The sequence below is a fragment of the Mustela putorius genome, unplaced genomic scaffold, assembly GCF_011764305.1.
Source record: "Mustela putorius furo isolate JIRA1106 unplaced genomic scaffold, ASM1176430v1.1 tig00000487_pilon_pilon_pilon, whole genome shotgun sequence".
Lineage (NCBI taxonomy): Eukaryota > Metazoa > Chordata > Mammalia > Carnivora > Mustelidae > Mustela > Mustela putorius.
In genome coordinates, this window is record NW_025421399.1 from 6,121,508 (window position 1) to 6,138,979 (window position 17,472).

At 53.3% G+C, this 17,472-nt stretch overlaps 1 protein-coding gene across 2 annotated transcripts; it reads left to right on the forward strand.

The window, feature by feature from the left end:
* The first annotated feature begins 4,080 nt into the window (after window positions 1–4,080).
* LOC101676879 (angiotensin-converting enzyme-like protein Ace3) lies at window positions 4,081–17,030 on the forward strand. 2 transcript variants are annotated; one of them, XM_004749204.3, is made up of 15 exons: window positions 4,081–4,330; window positions 4,429–4,565; window positions 4,962–5,120; window positions 5,394–5,481; window positions 5,719–5,862; window positions 6,614–6,805; window positions 6,920–7,017; window positions 7,132–7,304; window positions 7,557–7,780; window positions 7,904–8,048; window positions 9,540–9,638; window positions 10,091–10,213; window positions 13,772–13,956; window positions 14,482–14,891; window positions 16,452–17,030. In XM_004749204.3, the coding sequence occupies exons 1-14, from the start codon at window positions 4,174–4,176 to the stop codon at window positions 14,874–14,876; spliced, it is 2,319 nt and encodes a 772-aa protein (XP_004749261.2). In that variant the 5' UTR covers window positions 4,081–4,173; the 3' UTR covers window positions 14,877–14,891; window positions 16,452–17,030. The 2 variants fall into 2 exon arrangements, with proteins under 2 accessions (XP_004749261.2, XP_044936819.1); XM_045080884.1 differs by lacking the exons at window positions 4,081–4,330; window positions 4,429–4,565 and having other exon boundaries at window positions 5,008–5,140.
* The last annotated feature ends 442 nt before the right edge of the window (window positions 17,031–17,472 follow it).

A 17,472-nucleotide genomic window follows, 5' to 3' on the forward strand; every position in this document is an offset into this window, starting at 1 on the left:
TTTATTTGACAGAGAGAGATCACAAGTAGGCAGAGAGGCAGGCAGAGAGAGAGAGAGAGAGGAGGAAGCAGGCTCCCTGCTGAGCAGAGAGCCTGATGCGGGACTCGATCCCAGGACCCTGAGATCAAGACCTGAGCCGAAGGCAGCGGCTTAACCCACTGAGCCACCCAGGCGCCCCACAAAAGCCCATTCTTGCTTCATGGATTCTATGCCTTCTTTTATCACTTTAAGATCTGTACTTTTTTAAAGTCATGGTAAAATGTACTTATCATACACTATACCATTATGTCTTTAAGCGCAAGTTCAGGGGCACTGAGGACATTCATACTGTCCTGCAACCATCACCACCACATTTTTCAAGTCTCTGCTTCCAATTCTTTTGAATGTGGGCCCCATATTGGGTTTGCTTGATCATATGGTAATCCTATAATTTTTTAAGGAGCCACCACACTACTTTTCACGGTGGCTGCACTATTTTATATTCCCAGAGGCAATGCACAAGGCTTCCAGTTTTTCCATGTGTTGGCCAACAGATGAGGTTTCCTGGGTGGTTTGGTAATAATCATCCTAGCAGTATCTTCTGGTTTTGATTTGTATTTCTCTAATAATTAATAATAGTATCTTTTCAAGTGCTTATTTTCTGTTTATACCTCCTCTTTAGAGAGATGTCTATTCAAGTCCTTTGCCCCCTGCTGAATTGAGTTGTTGTGGTTGTTTTTTATAATTGTCCAGTTTGGGAGTTCTTTATATATTCCAGATCTGAATCACTTACCAGATGTATGATTTATGAACACTTTCTCCCTTTCTGTGGGTTGTCTTTGTGCTCTGTTGTTAACATCCTTTGATGTGCAAAGGTTTTTTAAATTGATGAAGTCCAGTTTGGTTTTCATTGTCATTGTCGTCTGTGTTTTTGGTGTCCTAGCCAAGATAGCACTGACAAATCGAATGTCAGAAAGCCTTTCCCGGGTGATTTCTTGAAAGAGTTTCATGATCTTAGCTCTTATGTTTAGGTCTTTAATCCAGTTTCATTTACTTTTTCCACATGGTGTAAAGATCTGTATTTTAAGTCCTTTCCGGATTGCTCCAAGACCTGTCCTTCCTCATGTGTGTCTGTCATTTAGCAAAGGCTCTGGAGCCAGAGCATGGGGATTTGAGTCCCACCTCCACTTTTTGCCAGCTGTGTGACTGTGAGCAAGTTCCTCAACCTCTCTGTGCCTCCGTTTCCTCATCTGTAAAGTAGAAGTGTTGATCACAGTACATACCTCATGTGTTTTTTACAAGGATGCCTATACTAAAAGCTCTCAAAGGGTCTCAGAGGGGACTGGTGAGCACCACTGACCCTCAAGACACTGCCCTTTCTCTTGGTCATTTGACCTATGAGCCGGTTTCAGTGGGAACATTCTTCTTCAGGGTCACATGCACACAGCATGTGCATGTGTTGTGAAGCTGTCCCCAGGGTCAGGTTCATGGTTGCTTCTTGTAGGACCCCTTTAGAAAGGAAGCCATCTGCCAGCTCTCAGCTCAACGGAGGATCAGCTCTCCCCCTGCAGGCCGCCATGCTGCAGCACTTTGAACATGGACGTACTCCCATATGGCCCCCACTCACTGTGGCATGAACCCTCTTTGTCTCCCCAGCATCTGAACAGTTCCCTTTCTTGCTTCCCATCTCAGCTCTGTATTTTGCATTTTAAAAAGCACTATGTTGGGGGCACGTGGGTGGCTCAGTCAGTTAGGCTTCTGCCCTCAAGCTCAGGTTGTGAACTTGGGGTCTTGGGACTGAGACCCACATGGGGCTCTCTGCTCAGTGGGGAGTCTACTTCTCCATCTCATTCTCCCTCTGTGCTCACACTCTCTCTCTCAAATAAATGAATATTTTTTAAAGCACTATTTTTAAGCCCAAATAGCCAAAGCAATCTTGAGAAAGAAGAATAAAGCTGGAGGCATCACACTCCCTATCTTCAAACTATGTCATTGTATTCAAAACAGTATGGAACTAACATAAAAACAGACATGTAGATCAATGGAACAGAATAGAGAGCCCCCAAATAAACCCATCCATATATGGTCAGCATATTTATGACAAAACAACCAGGAATATGCAATGGGGAAAGGATAGTTTCTTCAATAAATGCTGTTGGGGAAGCTGGACAGCCACATGCAAAAGAATGAAACTGGGGTCCTGTCTTACAGCATGAGAAAAAATCAACTGAAAATGGATTAAAGACATAAGCATGAGGCCAGAAGGCATAGAACTCTTATGAAAACATAGGTGGTGAGCTCCTAGACATTGGTCTTGCCAAGGACATTTTTTGGATTTGACACCAAAAACAAAGACAACAAAAGTAAAAATCCACAGGTGGGATGACATCAGACTAAAAAGCTCTTACACAACAAAGTCAATCATCAGCAAAATGAAAAGGCAGCCTACAGAAGTGGGAGCAAATACTTGCAAATTACATATCTGATAAGGGATTAATAGCTGAAATATATAAAGAACTCTTACAACTCAAAACACACACTCCAATTAAAAAGTGAGCAGAGGACTGGATAGACATTTTTCCAAAGACGACATACAGATGGCCAACAGGTGCAAGAAATGGTGGCCAACATCACTAAACATCAGGGAAATGCAGATCAGAACCACAATTAGATAGCACCTCATGCCTGGTAGAAGGGCTGTTATCAAAAAGAAATAACAGGTGCTGACAAGGATGGGGAGAAAAGGGAACTCTTGTGTGCTGTTGGTGGGAATGCGAATTGGCAGCCACTAGAGACAACGGTATAGAGCTTCCTCAAAAAGTCAAAAATAGAACACTATATGACCCAACAATTTCACTTCTGGGTATTTATACAAAGAAAATGAAATTGCAGTCTTGAAAAGTTATCTGCACTCCTGTGTTCGTTGCAAAGCAACTTACAATAACCAAGACACGGAAACAACCTACATGTCTCATGACAGGTGAATGGATAATGAAAAAGTGGTAAAAAACTGAACCGAGAACAGATTTGTGGTTGCCAGAAGTGGGGGTGGGAGAAACGGGTGAAGGTGGGCAAAAGGCCTCAGCTGCTGGTGATGATATAAATAAGTCCCGGGAAACGTAAGGTACAGCATGATGACTATCGTTAACAACAAAATTCTGTATTTTATCAAGCATGTCTATATGCTTGAAGCAGAACTCGGTCAGCCAGCTTATCCAAAACTGTCACTGATTTTTTTTTTCCTGGTGTTTTAAATAATTTTGATCATAGCATCATATTTGGAGAATTATTTGGTCAGTTTCTCTGGGGGACGTTGGCTCAGGTGAAGAGGTGAAGAGTCTGGGAGATTGTGGGTACACCTGGGCTGAGAAGGGGGAGTGAAAGGAACATAGGGTCGAGGGCACGTGAGTGTGGAGGAAAGCAAATCTGAGCAAAAAATCTTGAAGGGAGATAGATGGGCTCATCTCCCACACACTAAGTGTGTCAGGCTAGTGGGGAGTCACCAGGCCAGCAGAGAGCTGGGGTCCTGCCAGCTGGTGTTCCAAGCAAGCTCAGGTACTCAGGGACATGCATCTTGAGTGGAAGGTGCCAACCACTCATTCCCCAGAGCCCTCACAGCCCTCTGCCCTCTGTGCTTCCTCCTGACTGCAAACTCCTAGCATGAGACTATCTCTGGGGAAACAGATTTAAGGACAAGGGGAAGGGAGGAAGGGTCCTGCGTCGCCCGAGGGATGATCACACATCCCATAAGAGAGAAGGAGGCCAATAATGAGAGCATAAGAGGTTAGGTCAAAAGAACAGGGAGAGACAACTGGGCTTCCAGATTCCAGAGACCCAGAGACATCACTTCCATACTTCTATCCATTCACTCACCCATTCATCCTTCTATCCACCTTCTTAGAGGTAATGCCAGCCTGCGGAGGGCAGGGGGTCTCACCAATCCCTGGCCAAGGTCCAAGGGTGGTTCCAATGCCAAAGAAAAGTGACCAAGTGGACCAAAATAAGCTTTGGCCTAAAAATCAAGAGCCCTGGTTCTCTTCTTGGCTCTGCCACTCACTAGCTGTGTGAACCAGGTCATGTGGCTTGACCTCAGTCTCCTCACCTGTAAAATGGGAATGGTTGGACCAGAAGGTGGGTGGAGGTTTTCCAGTTCTGACATTCCATGGCTAACCCTTCAGCTCCTGATGTCACAATATGGAGCTGGACTGCGATTGGCCCACAGCCTCACCCAGCTCTGCTGTTCTCTTGGCCATGGGCACAAGATGGACTTGCCATGGACCTTCCCTATTCGTGCTCTTCTGTTATGGGCAGCTTTTGCCTTGGCTCAGGACCGAGGATGATCAGAGCTTAGGTGGGGCTGGGACCTGAAGGAACTGGGGACCAGACAAGGGGACCAGTCAGGGGCAGGCCCCTCCCAGGACATCATGATGCCCACCTCCTTCTCCGCAGACAAGTTCTACAATGAGACCGTGGCAAAGGCGTTCCTGCAGTTTTATGAACATACCGCCCAGGTTGTGTGGAACCAGTTCATGGAGGCCACGTGGAACTATGTCACCAACATCACCAAGAAAAATCGGGAGGAGATGGTGTGGTACCACCTCAACTCCAGCCCCTTCTCCCCTTGCTCTCCTCAGGGATCTGGGGGGATTGGGGGAACCATACCTTCTGTCCCCTGTCCAGAGCTAGAGGAAGGAGGGAATCCCCAAAGTACATGTCAAAGCAGGCTGCAAGCTCTGGGCCTCTTGCTGGTCCCAGAAGCTCCCTGGGCCAGAATCTCTGGTTTCTTTCCCCTTGTAAATATCACCTCCTTGCTTTTAAGGACCCAGGCTCCTCCCCTTCTCCCTCAGCAAATTTCCAGTGATTATGACCCCTTAAAGTAGGCTTTGGGAGGAGGTTGGGAGGACTGTGACCCTGGAGTTCCATGTGGGGCCCTTCCTCCCTCCCCCAACTTCCCATGGTAAATATGGTGACCCTCATTCCAGCTGCACAAGGACTCAGAGAGGTCCCGGCACATGCTGTACTTTGGCACCCGGGCCCGCCTGTTTAAGACCTCCAGGTTCCAAGACCCGGCTGTGAAGCGCATGCTGAGTAAGCTGCAGACCATAGACAAGGCGGCCCTGCCCCAGGACGAGCTCCGGGAGGTGATGGACGGAGCCCCCAGGTCTCCAGGCACATGCTCCCCACCCCAGGGGTGGGTGGGCTGGCCGGGAGGGAAGCCAGACTGCCTGGGCAGGGGGGGGGGGAGGGGGGATGGGCAGGGCTAGAGCTTCCTGGGTGGTGGGGGGTGGGCGGAGAGAAACAGAGGCTGGCAGAGGATGCCTCAGACAGGCCTGCCCCTCCCAGCTGGTGGGGCTAGTGCTGGGGGTGGGCCCACGGGTACAGGCCTGCTCTAGGTGACACCTGCCCCACCCCAGTACAACCAGCTTCTGACCTACATGGAGACGACATACAGCATGGCCCAGGTGTGCCTGAATGAGGGACCCTGCCTGCCCCTGGAGCCTGGTGAGCCCCCAAGCCTCGTCCCAGTCCAACCCCAGAGTCTCCAGCATGGGCCCCTTCCACAAGCGTAGCCCTGACCCCTCATCGACCCCTCACCGTCCTCCCTGCCTCAGTGGCACTCACTTGTTGGAGGGTGTGGCGGGGGGGCGGGGGGAGTAGGGGTCTGCCTGAGGCAGGAGAGGGCAGGAGGCAGGCAGGAGTGGGCGGGTCCCACCTTGGCTCCTTTTCCCCCTGGCATAGACCTCCAAGAAATCATGGCCACCTCCCGGGACCAGAAGGAGCTGCTGTGGGCCTGGCAGGGCTGGCGGGATGCTGTGGGTCGTCAGCTCCGCATGACCTTTGAGCGCTACGTGCAGCTCAGCAACAAGGCTGCAAAGCTCAACGGTGAGGCCCCCACCACCCCCCCACCCCGGCCAGCCCAGTCTGCGCAGATGGCACAGGGCGCAGGCCTCAGTGGGAAGGGCAAAGCAGACTCTGCAGGGGATAAGGGCAATAGTAGGACCTGGAGATGGGGACCCTGAACCCTGCAGCTGGGGGAAGCAAAGGGGTTTCATTTACCACCATTGGTCTACAGATATTGCTTGAGCACCTACTGTGTGCCAGGCCCTGGAGAGGTTCTAAAGATTTGTGGGTGAAAAGACAGAAGATGCCCATCCTCCTAGGCAGGGCCTACGGTCTGGGGGACAGACAAGATTTGTGCAAATGCACATCTCTGGACGAGTGCCCAGAGAGAAGGGGAAGGGAAAGGCCTCGAGACACTTTCCCAAGGCCTGAAAGAAGGCAAACAGAAGTGGAAGAGCCGCCCAGGCCCCACGATGGGAGGATCTGAGAGGAGCCAGGTGGTCTTAGGGCTTGGACAGGTGGGGTTCGAGGGGGGCGTGAGGACCAGGGCCTCATTGGGTCCTATCCAACCAGGCACGGTAGGAGCCCGCAGTGTGTACTTTGCCAAGAGCTTTTCCACCCCTGATCTCATCCAGTCTGAACTTGACCTTGGGAGGCACATTTCCCATTTGGCAGATGAAGAGCCTGAGGAAGAGGGCTTCCCCAGAAAGTGCCCGGGTCTCCTGCCTGCCAGGCCGGCGCTGCAGGAAGGGTGGGTGGTGAGTGCTTCTGAGCTCCCCCTCCCCTGTCCTAGGTTACACAGACATGGGGGCCTTGTGGCGGTCCAAGTATGAGTCCAACACGCTGGAGCAGGACCTGGAGCAGCTCTACGAGGAGCTGCAGCCGCTGTACTTGAACCTGCACGCCTACGTGCGCCGGGCCCTGCACCGCTACTACGGGCCCGAGCTTATTGACCCGAGGGGGCCCATCCCTGCTCACCTGCTGGGTAAAGCCCTTGCTGGTTGCAGAGTGGGGTGGCCAGAGTGGGCCTCCAGGCTGGCCCCCAGCAAAGGCAGGGGCGCTCCCCAGACTCCTCTGAGCTCCTGCACGCCCCTTCCAGGGAACATGTGGGCTCAGTCCTGGGTCAACATCTTAGACCTGGTCCTGCCCTTCCCGAAGAAGCCCCCCGAGGATATCACGAAGAACATGAAAAGCCAGGTTAGTACTGCAGGGGATCCCTCTGCCCCTGCTGGCGCTGCCCCACCCTCCCATCCCCCACCCCCCCCCCCCCGCTCCCCGGGCAGGGCCCCACGCAGCCCCTCTTCCCCACAGCACTGGAAGCCCTCCAAAATGTTCGAAGAGGCGGAGAAGTTCTTCATCTCCCTGGGGCTGCTTTCCACCCCTCCCAGCTTCTGGAAAAAATCAATGATGGAAAGGCCGACTGACGGACGGGAGGTGGAGTGCCACGCCTCCGCCTGGGACTTTTACAACGGCAAGGACTTCAGGTCTCACCCTGCGCCAGCACCACCCTCCTGCCCCTCTCTTACCCTTCAGGGCTGAAGCCCCGGGGGGGGGGGCGGAGGGGGATGTGAGCTGGTAACGTGGGTGAGGGGTACCCAGAGTGAGAAGCGACAGCACCCAAGGCCCTGATGGTCTCCAGCCCAACTGCCCCAGTCCCTCCGTGGAGTCTGAATCCAGAGATCTCCCCTTGTCCCAGGGCCTCCCCGTGCTCCTTGACCCCTGCCCTTTAACCCTAGGATAAAGAAGTGCACCGAGGTGACCATAGAAGACCTGCTCTCCATCTTCCACCAGATGGGCCATATCCAGTACTTCCTGCAGTACAAGAACCTCTCTATGATCTTCCGCGCAGGCGCCAACCCAGCCTTTGAAGAGGCCGTGGGGTCCATGATCACCCTCTCGGCCTCTTCCCACAAGCACCTGCTCAACAGAGGCCTGCTCAGCCACCAGCACCAGGACTCAGGTGATGGGGACCAAGAGAACCGTAGCAGGGCCGCCAAGCCTGAGGCTGCCCCCTGGGCTCTCTGGGAAAAGCTGAAGGGAAGGTGAGCCAGGGGCCACCTCCTGACTGTGCCCTCTTCCCCAGAGGAGGAGGTCAATTTCCTGATGGGCATTGCCCTGGAGAAGATTGCTTTAATCCCTTTCGCCTACCTGATGGACCTGTTCCGCTGGAAGGTCTTTGATGGCACCATCCGGAAGGACGTCTACAACCAGGAGTGGTGGAACCTCAGGTGGGAAGAGGATGGCCGCCCTGGGCTCTCCGCCCCCTCTGCCCCCTGGTGGGCCGGGCTTCCGGGTCAGCCTCATGGACACTGCCCATGCCGTGTCCTCTCTATGATCTTCCGCGCAGGGCTCAACCCAGCCACTGCACACACACACACGCACACACACACACACACACACACACACACACCTGCCTCTGGTTTAGCATCCTTAGGCATGTTCAGGGTCAGAACTGGCTGCTGAAAGAGCCCGCAGGCAGTCAGGCAGCACCCCGCTTGAGCAAGGGGCATCCACGGTACATCTTCTCACCCGACCACTGGCTGTTTGATGGGCTAATGGATGGCCAGGGCACCCCATCTCCACCAGGCCTCAGTATGACCTGCTCAAGTCTGCCAGGCACAGCGTGGTTTGGGGTGACCATGAAGGGGCTGCCCGCTCTGCAGGAGGCCCTTCTGTTTCTTTGATCCTGTGCAACGTCCCAGGGTCATTCGCAGGAGCAGAATGCGTGAGCAGCCCACGGTCCCACGGCACCCCAGCCTGGCAAAGCTGGGTGCTCCTCTCTTTGTCCACTCTCCCTCCTAGCCCTCCCCCCCGCCTCCTGCCGAATTCAGGCCCCAGGCTCGCTAGTGAGGTTGGCAGAGTCTTGACCTTGTTCTCCTCCAAGGGCAAACCCCACTAGCCATCTGGGCTTACCCATAGGGGCCCTTTCCCTTCCTGGGTCAGCTGCACCTACCACCACCAATATGGGGGAATCCAGGGGCACAGGGAGAGAGGTGGCAAGTTCCTGGGCCGGAAGGCTCTGTCAACCGGGAGAGATACCGCCCCACTGTCTGTCGACCGCAGAGCATGCCTCAGAGGCGACCAGTGAGCCAATAATCAAACAATGAGAACTTTTCATAGACTTTGTCTCATCCCAGGGATGGATCATTTTACCCCCATCTTAGACAACATTTTGCAACAAGGCTCAGTGACAGTAACTTTCCCACAGTCACACAGCCCAGAGGGTTAATGGGATCTGCCAGTGACTAGTTCTATGACCTCCCACCAGTTCCTTGACCTCTAAACTTTGGTCTCATCTGTAAACTGGGAATGATAACAGCTCTATGCCACAGAGATGCTGTTCCGTTTTCTTCTTGGCTGTTCTTGCCAGATGAGACGATCTTGTTGATTGGTCTCTAACCGTCTTCATCATTAGGATTATAAGCAAGATCTTGTGAAGCCCATTCCCTCCCAAGTCCCCAGAATCATGCTAGTGTTGAGTGAGTCTGTGTGAAGAGCTTAGCATGCTTCCTCCGCAGAGGAAGTCAGTGTTACCCACTATTACCATTTGACGCTGATTCCCAATCCCCTGTGTTTTCAATTCATTTATTTCATCTATAAAAGTGCATGAAATGTCCTGCGTCAGCCAAGTCCACTTTTGGTAGCTGTGCAAATACTTCTAAGGGAAAAGGCTCTGAGAACCCAGCTGGGTGGTACCGGCCCCCCATTCTCCCTGGCAGGTTGAAGTACCAGGGCCTGTGCCCCCCCATCCCTCGGACAGAGGAAGACTTTGATCCCGGTGCCAAGTTCCACATCTCTGCCAGCATGCCCTACATACGGTAACGTCTGGGCCTGCCAGCAGAGGCAGCTCTGGGAGTTGGGGGTTGGGAGTGGTGCTTGGGAACTGGGCTGAGGATTCCCAGGAAGGCCCTGGATCCGAATGTCCCCCCACAAACCCACCTATCTGTTGGGTTGCACAGCCCACCCTGGGACAATTGGGGCTTTTAGATCAGCTCCTGCACGGAGGACAGAGCTGTTGGGAAGGTTCTAAACCATTTCTACTGTCCCCAAGAGGAGGGCAGGGAAGTAGGAGGCAAGGGCTGGTTCAGAAGGCTAAGGAGGGGAGCCTCTGGCTGAGGTGGGACCTTGCCGAAGGAGCCTCCGTCCAGAAAGACTGGCCCTGGCAGAGCGCTCGGGCCCCTGCCCATCAGAGCGGCCAGCCTCCAAATGGCTCTGGGCTTCCCACCCCTGCCACCAGCTCCCCAGCCTGCCCTCCCGTTCCTCTACCCAGGTACTTCCTCAGCCTCGTGCTCCAGTTCCAGTTCCACGAAGCGCTGTGCAAGGCCTCGGGTCACGTGGGGCCCCTGCACCGCTGTGACATCTCTAACTCCAAGATGGCTGGGAAGCTCCTGGAGTGAGTGCTCTCTTCTCTCGTTTGTTCTCAGCTCCCCCTGCCCCTGCCTGGATGCTTAGCCCCTGGCCCCTTGTCCTCACCAGGTCACCCTGGGTACCCCAGCCAGGCCTCATGGACCTTAGAGCGTAGGGGAAGTTCTTCCTTGTGTCAGACTGCAGTCTCTCCGACAATAATCAAAGCCCATTTCCTTGTGTGTAGCCCCTCATGCTCAGATGCACTCTCTGGCCTCTGCAGCACACACACACACTCATATTCACAGTCATTCTCACATTCTCATACCCACACACTCGCACCTTCTCACACACAAGTTTGCACACACTCACTACTTACACACTCCCTCACTCACCTGTGCTCATGGTTCCCCACACGCGCATGCGCACACACACACACACGCCAATAAATCAAACTGTCCCCAATGGGAAGTCACATTGGAGTCTGTCCTCGGCATCCACACTTCCATCCGACCCCCTTCATCCTTTCCTACTCTCGGCAGCATTGAGGCACCTTCAGGTGCACACGGCTCTTCCCACCTCCTCCTGGAGGTGCCCGGATGCAGCTCCCAGGCTGACACAGGTCGCTTTCACACCAGCCTTTGGGATGCGCTGGTCAGCGTGTGGTCCACTTTGACTCCCTACCCACAATCTTTTCTTCCTGCAGTTGGGATCCAGCCATCCTTTCTATTCCTGCCTCTGCAGAGGTGGTTTTAGCCCTGAAAGCAAACCTGGAGGGCGGTGGGGGGGCCAACCCGATGGCGGGGAACATTTGCTGGTAGAGGCTGGGCTCTTTGAGGAGGTCTCACGTGAGCAGGTCGGAACCTGCAGAGTGGATATGATTAGCCACATTTCATAAATAATGAAACAAAGCTAAGAGAGAAAATATGTTTGCCCATCACTCACCTAGCAAGTGGCAAAATCAGACTTTGAGTCCCGAACTGACTCCAGAACGCATTCTCATTCACACGGTTGCTTCCACCAATCAAGGGGTCCAGGTCTGGTGAGGTTAGACTTTGGTCCACTGGCTCCAAGGTCCGTGCTCCCACCACCGGAGATGCAGAGCCCACCCACTGACATGGTCTTCTCCCCACCAATTTTCAACCTTTTTCAGGGGGTCCATTTCCCTGATTGGTCAAGGTGATCTTGAGTTTTATTCCTGTCTCCCAGAGGATTAACATAGCCACGTAATTTAGTATCCTTCAGAAATGTAAGGAGCATATTTTGATTCCACCCTGGGGTTTGTCAGGAACCACTAGGACGGTTGGAGCTGTGGGACTGTTCCCCTGGCTTTGCTCCCGGGGGGGCTGCACCTTGCAGGCCGAGTGTCAACCTAGTCTGCTTGCTTTTCCTTCTTTCCACACTGCAGGGGTTTATGATAGCCGATGGCCCGTGTTGGAGTTTTTCTGACCGTGTGGAACATAAGGGGCCTCTCTGCTCTCTGCATTCATGTCTCTGGCTTCCCATCATTTATTCATTCAGCAAACATTTAGTTGTGCACCTGCCAATCAGCCTGCCCTGTGTCCAGCAGGGGGCAATGGGCCACAGGATAATGACCACACTACAAGAAAGGAACTGGTGCGGTAGGAAAGGGCTTTGGTGAACATGCAGAGAGGGTGAGGAGGTCCCGCGGGGGGACAAGGAAGGGATCTCTGTCCCCAAAAGCAGAAGTGCAAGAAATAGCGACATCTGTTTTCTATACATCAACTCACGTTTAACTCTGAGCCTTCACCACGTGATGGGTGGGACATCTGACCTCAGTCATTCCCACCACACCCTCTCCTGCCACCACCCTCAGGGCACATGAGGCTCCCCCCATCTGACATGGCACCAAAGCACCTGCCAGTCAACACTGGTCATTGCTCTCGCATCCTCACACATGGCTATCCAGACCCCTGGATTCCAGGGAAGACCCCAAGTTCCAGGTTTAGGACTTTGAATGCTGTCTTCTGGGCAGAGGTCAGAGGAGAGGGCTCTGGGATAGGAGGATGTCCTGAGCTTTGGAGAAATGACACAGAGCAGAGTGGAATATAGGTTGGGTGTGGGGGGGTGAGTGCTTGCAGAGGAGAAGAGGGAGGGCAAGATTCTTGGCTGCTTTTTTTTTTTTTTCCCCTTGGCTGCTTTTTTAATATATCTTAGAATTTGACTCATCTTCCTATATGTGATTGCTCTGGGTTGGTTCTGCTGGGAATGGAGAGTTGAAGTGGATTTGATCCAAGTTCCCAAAGCCCTTGGCTCATCTGGCTGCTGTGGTAGGCCCGACCTTGTCCATGGGACACCTTGTAGCCACCTTGGAGTTGAGGGTTCCAGTTACAACCTTTGCAAGTCTCAGGTGCCGGCCACACTGGCTGTGAGCCGGGCTTGGGTCAAACCTCTTGTTCCACTGTTTCTAAGTGGGCAGACTTTCAGTGGTCAAAATTTTTCTCTCATCAGGTCCTTCCTTTTTCCCAGGACCCGCATCTGATAAAATCCTCTTACCTAAATTTAGTTGTGGGGTTTTGTTTTGTTTTTCTTTTCATCTTGCTGACTTTTTCCCTGCATGTCTCTCAGATCTTAACTACATTTTCCCCCTGGTGGTTTCTGTCGAGGATCCACTAACTTTTAGTTTCCCTCTGATTCTTTCTCTGCTGTTTATGAAGCAATGCATACAAGTATGTGCATGCTACAAAGCCTTCTCTCACCACCATGATGTGGCTTAGTCTGCACCACGGTGAAAGGTGGGTATCAACGGGACCCATTTTCCTGACGGAGAAACTGAGGCTAAGAGGAGCTAAGTTGATTGCCTGAAGTTATACGGCCCATGAGTAGCACTGCTGAGCCTTGAACGTGGGTCCCGTTAGTCTAGACTCCACAGTCTTGACTTGTGGGCCTCTAGAGCCCCTCTCTCTCCTGGTCAGAACTCGGACACAGATTAAGAAGGATCAACCTATGCCCCCCACTGCCTCTGCAGGGGGCCCTAGTGGGAACAGCCCAGAACCTTGGCTTCTGCAAAACACTGTGCCCCCACCAAGCCACAGGCTGGTCCCCCTGCCACCACCAAACACCAGGTGTGCTGGGTGATAGCTGACATTAAGGCAGTGCCTCAGGCAATGCACAGAGCGCATCCCATGCTGGCCATCTCCCTAGTCGTCCTAAACACTCCCTGCGACTAGAAAGGCCCCTACCCCACTGACATAGAGCACCTCATGGTAAACAGTGTCTCAAGACTATATGCCTCTCTGAGTCCAGGAGAAGAATGTTCATCACATAATAATAAGAAGCCCCTAACATTTATCGCCTGCCTACTATGGTTTAATCATCGGGCCAACCCTAGGAGGTAGTACTGTTATCTCCATTTTGTGAATATGGACTGTGAGACTCAGGGAGGTTAAGTCACTGGCCCGAAGCCCCACAGAGTTCAAATGCAGGTCAGTCTTATTTCAGAGCTTGTGATTCTATCCCTGGCGCTGAGCACTGTGGGAAGAGCCTGGCTGGCAGAGCCGTGACGCCAGGGTGGGGCACAAGAAAGGGTCCCAGCAGCACCGACTGATACTCCCACACAGTCTCACAGCTGTGTCCAATCTTCCAGAGACACCCTAAAGCTAGGCTCCAGCAGGCCCTGGCCAGAAGTTCTGCAGAAGATAACCGGCCAGCCCGACGTGTCCGTAAGAGCCCTCATGACCTACTTCAAGCCCCTGCTAAACTGGCTGGTCACCGAGAATGTGCGCCATGGGGAGATCCTGGGCTGGCCAGACTTCAGCTGTACCTTTGAAGGTTTGATCATGACCTTAGTGCTAGCTCTGGTACAGCCCCAAGCCCTACCCCAGACTGCCCTGGGCCAGGTGCCACCCCAACCCAGCTTTAACCCCTAACCTATCTACGACCTGGCTTGAACAAGTAACAGCCCTGTTGCTACATGGCCCAGTCTGCACCTGAGGCAGCCTTGACCAAGACCGCAGCCCACAGCCCAGCCACTGGCTCAGTTGCTTTCTTGCACACCATTCAGTTAGAAGGCCCGGTTGAGCATAGGGTGGGCTTCTTTCCTCCTGACCCTTGCACAGAGCCACCACTGGGCACCATAGGGATGTAGCCCTATCTATGCCCGTCTCCTCCTCCTCTCCCTCCTATTCCTCTTTCTCCCCCTCCTTCCAGGGCAGTGCCCTCACATGTGGCTTGGAAGGTAGGTACCTGAGGCTGAGGGAGGAGGCCAGTGGCAGGCAGGTCTCTGATTTCCTTGGGGCACCCCAGGGCTCTTTCCCTCTTCCTGCCGGCTCTACAAGACTCCCATGTCTTCCACAGAAAAAGACACAGACAAGGTGACGTTTCTGAGTCTGGAGCTGAACCCTGACCAGGCCAAATTTGGGCAGTGGGTGTTGCTGGCCCTCAGCTTGGCCATGTTCCTGCTGGCCCTACTGCTGGCCTGCAGGTTGTACTCCCGGGAAAAAAGGTCACTGTCCCAGGACACCAACGCCCAGGACACTGGTTCACGGGACTCCGGTGCCCCCGAGAAACAGCCCAAGGCCTACTTCCTGGGTGTAGCCATGGCGCCCCGCCTAGCTGCCAGAAGACAGTGGATCCTGCTGGGCATCTGCCTGGCCCTGACGCTGTGCTCAATCTGCCTGATCATTCGGATTTTCACACAGCACTACAGGAAGCCTCCGTGGATGAGAGCTGAATGGTGGAGCTGGGACTAGACACCAGTACGACTGGTGAGGCTGGAGGGCAAGAGGAGGGCAGGCAAGGCAGAGAGGGCTGAGGGGCTGGGGAGGAGACCACTTGCATGCATAGTGTCCAGCTGTAGTTGGGTGCAGCTGTGGCCGATCTGGGTACATGGGGGTTCGTAACTGTGTGTGTGGAACTCATGTATGTACGCAGGCTGCTGACTCTTGTGTGATTTCACGTATGCTCTGGCTTCCAGACCAACCTCTATCCCCTAGGGAGGCCTCAGGAACCATGGTTTTAGCGACCCAGTGACTATGTCATTCCAATCCAGTCCTCACCCCAGTTCATACCCCAAACTGTTCTTTCCACAGCCTGTGAGGCTGAGCCAGAACATGCCTAAGGACTGTCCTCTCTGGCTAGAAACAGGACACTGCTTCAATCCCCTTATAAAACATAGTCAAGGAGAACCAGACATTCTGTACAAATCACTAGTGCCCGTTCATGAACACTGTGCTCTGTGGGCTACCTCGCACATTTTTCTGCTTATCCCCTGGCCTACCCTGTGTTGGGCTCCATAATCCAGCCCCAAAAGCTGCTTGCCAGCTGTGTGAGATGCAACATGGCCCTCCCTGGCCCAGTCCCGGCTCCCAAATGGAGACAGTGGGGAGCTGGGCACCAAGCCAGGCTTGATTAATGATTGACTTCTTTAATATTTAAACAAAGCTCATCTCCAGCCACTCCGCTCCAGAGATGGCCTTGTTCAACACACACACACCTGCTGCCTGGCCTGTTGCCCTGGGGACGGAGCACAGGGCAAACAGCACCTTTCCAGGCTCAGTGGGGGAGGGGAAAATGGGATGAAGAGAGCTGTAGGAGGGCATTTGGGAAATGAGTAGTCTGGGACAAGCTTGAAAAAAGAGAGAGAGAGAGAGCCTCTGCTCCTTCCTCTTCTAGCCCTTTCTTTCCCGCCTGGGTCTGCCCACCACGAGGATGCCACATCCAATATATGTAGGCTCACTAAGTTGGGAATGAGGCCCCAAGGGTGAAAATCAGTGTCTGTCAGAGATTAGGGGAGTCTTGAGGCAAGTAGCCTCATAACCAGTAACCGCAGAGACAGGCAGTAGGGCCACGACTGAGTTGGTGGGAGCGCAGTGAAAAGATGGGACTGGCTCTGTCTAGGCTAAGGATCTGAACCCAGATGTCAAGGGTTCAGGGAACAAGAGGGACTTGGCTGAGGTCTCCATGGACCCTACCTCTGCCCCAGGTTTCAAGAAGTCTTCCTGAGTTCTAGCTAAACCCAAGAATTCCCTGCTCTGCCTGCAGGCTCCACAGCACTCTTATTTGATGTTTCTGTCACTGCTTTTACTTTGCTGTGCTGTGATGTCCTTATTTGTCCCCATTGCTAGCTGGTAGCTCTGTAAGGACAGGACACCCATCAGGAGTGTGCCCCTGCATAATATCTTTAGCCAGCACAGGCCATAGAACATGGTGGAGACTTGGAAAATGTCTGAAAGTGAATGAATGAGTATCCCACTGCCCAAGTCCCCCTTCAGAGCTCAGCATCCTGCTCTGAGTCCACGAGAAACAGCCCCACTTTTCCTCCACAGCCAGCCTGCACCCCCAAAATAAGGGGCAGCCAGGACAACTCTGCCCCCCCTAGGAGGCCACACTTGCAGCCTTCCCATTCCCCAGCCACAGTGGCCAGCCAGGCCCCCATCCGGCATTGTGGCTCTGCGTGGCAAAGGCACACCCAGCCCAGGACTCCAAGCCTCTCATCTGGACTCCAGCAGAAACCTCACTGAGCCTCCTTGTCCATCCTCTCTCCCCAACCCGCCATTGTAAAGTTTCTTTCACTGGAATATTTCCTTCGTGTCTAACTGCCTAAGAACTTGCTTGTCCATCAATTAAATCTAGATGTTCAAAATGGCATCCGAGGGTCTTTATCAATTCCCCTTTTGTCCAAACCTCACCTCTCCCATGCCCCAGCTGAGCCCCTTGGCACTGCTTCCACCATTGGCCTTTGCCTAAGGTGCATGCCCCATCTGAATGCTTGCCTTCCAAGGCCTGACTCAAAACTGTTCATTGGACCCTCTGCAAAGCTCCGAGACCAGCCACTGACGTGCTCAGTGAACAGTGATCTTCTCTCCCTTCTCTCCAAGAAGCCTCTTTCAATAAACCTCACCCCATCCCCATCTGCTCTGCTAGTGTATTATTTTCAGTCAGTACTCAGACACTTTTATCAGTGGTCACTTGCTAATAGGTGGCTTTAAATCTGCCCCCCCAACCCAAGCAGTGCCTGTAGGCTAAGAGCTCTCAGGCCTCTGAAGAAGATACCTTATTGTATATTTCTTGTACACCTCCATATGTACTCCTGCCCATGTTCCCAGGGCCAGGGCCATGTTGAGCTTGCCACTTAGGAGCTCTGCATGTTGCACTGGGATTCAGCTGGAGGGCAAGCACGGCAAGGGCGGATTAAGGGTTGTTTAACCGTGAAAGAAACAGTCAGCAAAAGCTCACCTGAGGCCTCTAACAACTGCTCCCCTTCTCCTCACCCTCCACCTAAAAGACCCGGCCCGGCAAGGTATGGACTGCCCTACGATAGCGGGAAAGGGTCCGATAGGGGCTGAG

Excerpts from the sequence above, each read along its gene's own strand:
- LOC101676879 (XM_004749204.3), top strand. The coding sequence starts at position 4,174 with ATGGAGCTGGACTGCGATTGGCCCACAGCCTCACCCAGCTCTGCTGTT. Across the intron at positions 7,305-7,556 it reads TACAACGGCAAGGACTTCAG|GATAAAGAAGTGCACCGAGG; the intron begins GTCTCACCCTGC and ends CTTTAACCCTAG. Across the intron at positions 13,957-14,481 it reads CTTCAGCTGTACCTTTGAAG|AAAAAGACACAGACAAGGTG; the intron begins GTTTGATCATGA and ends TGTCTTCCACAG.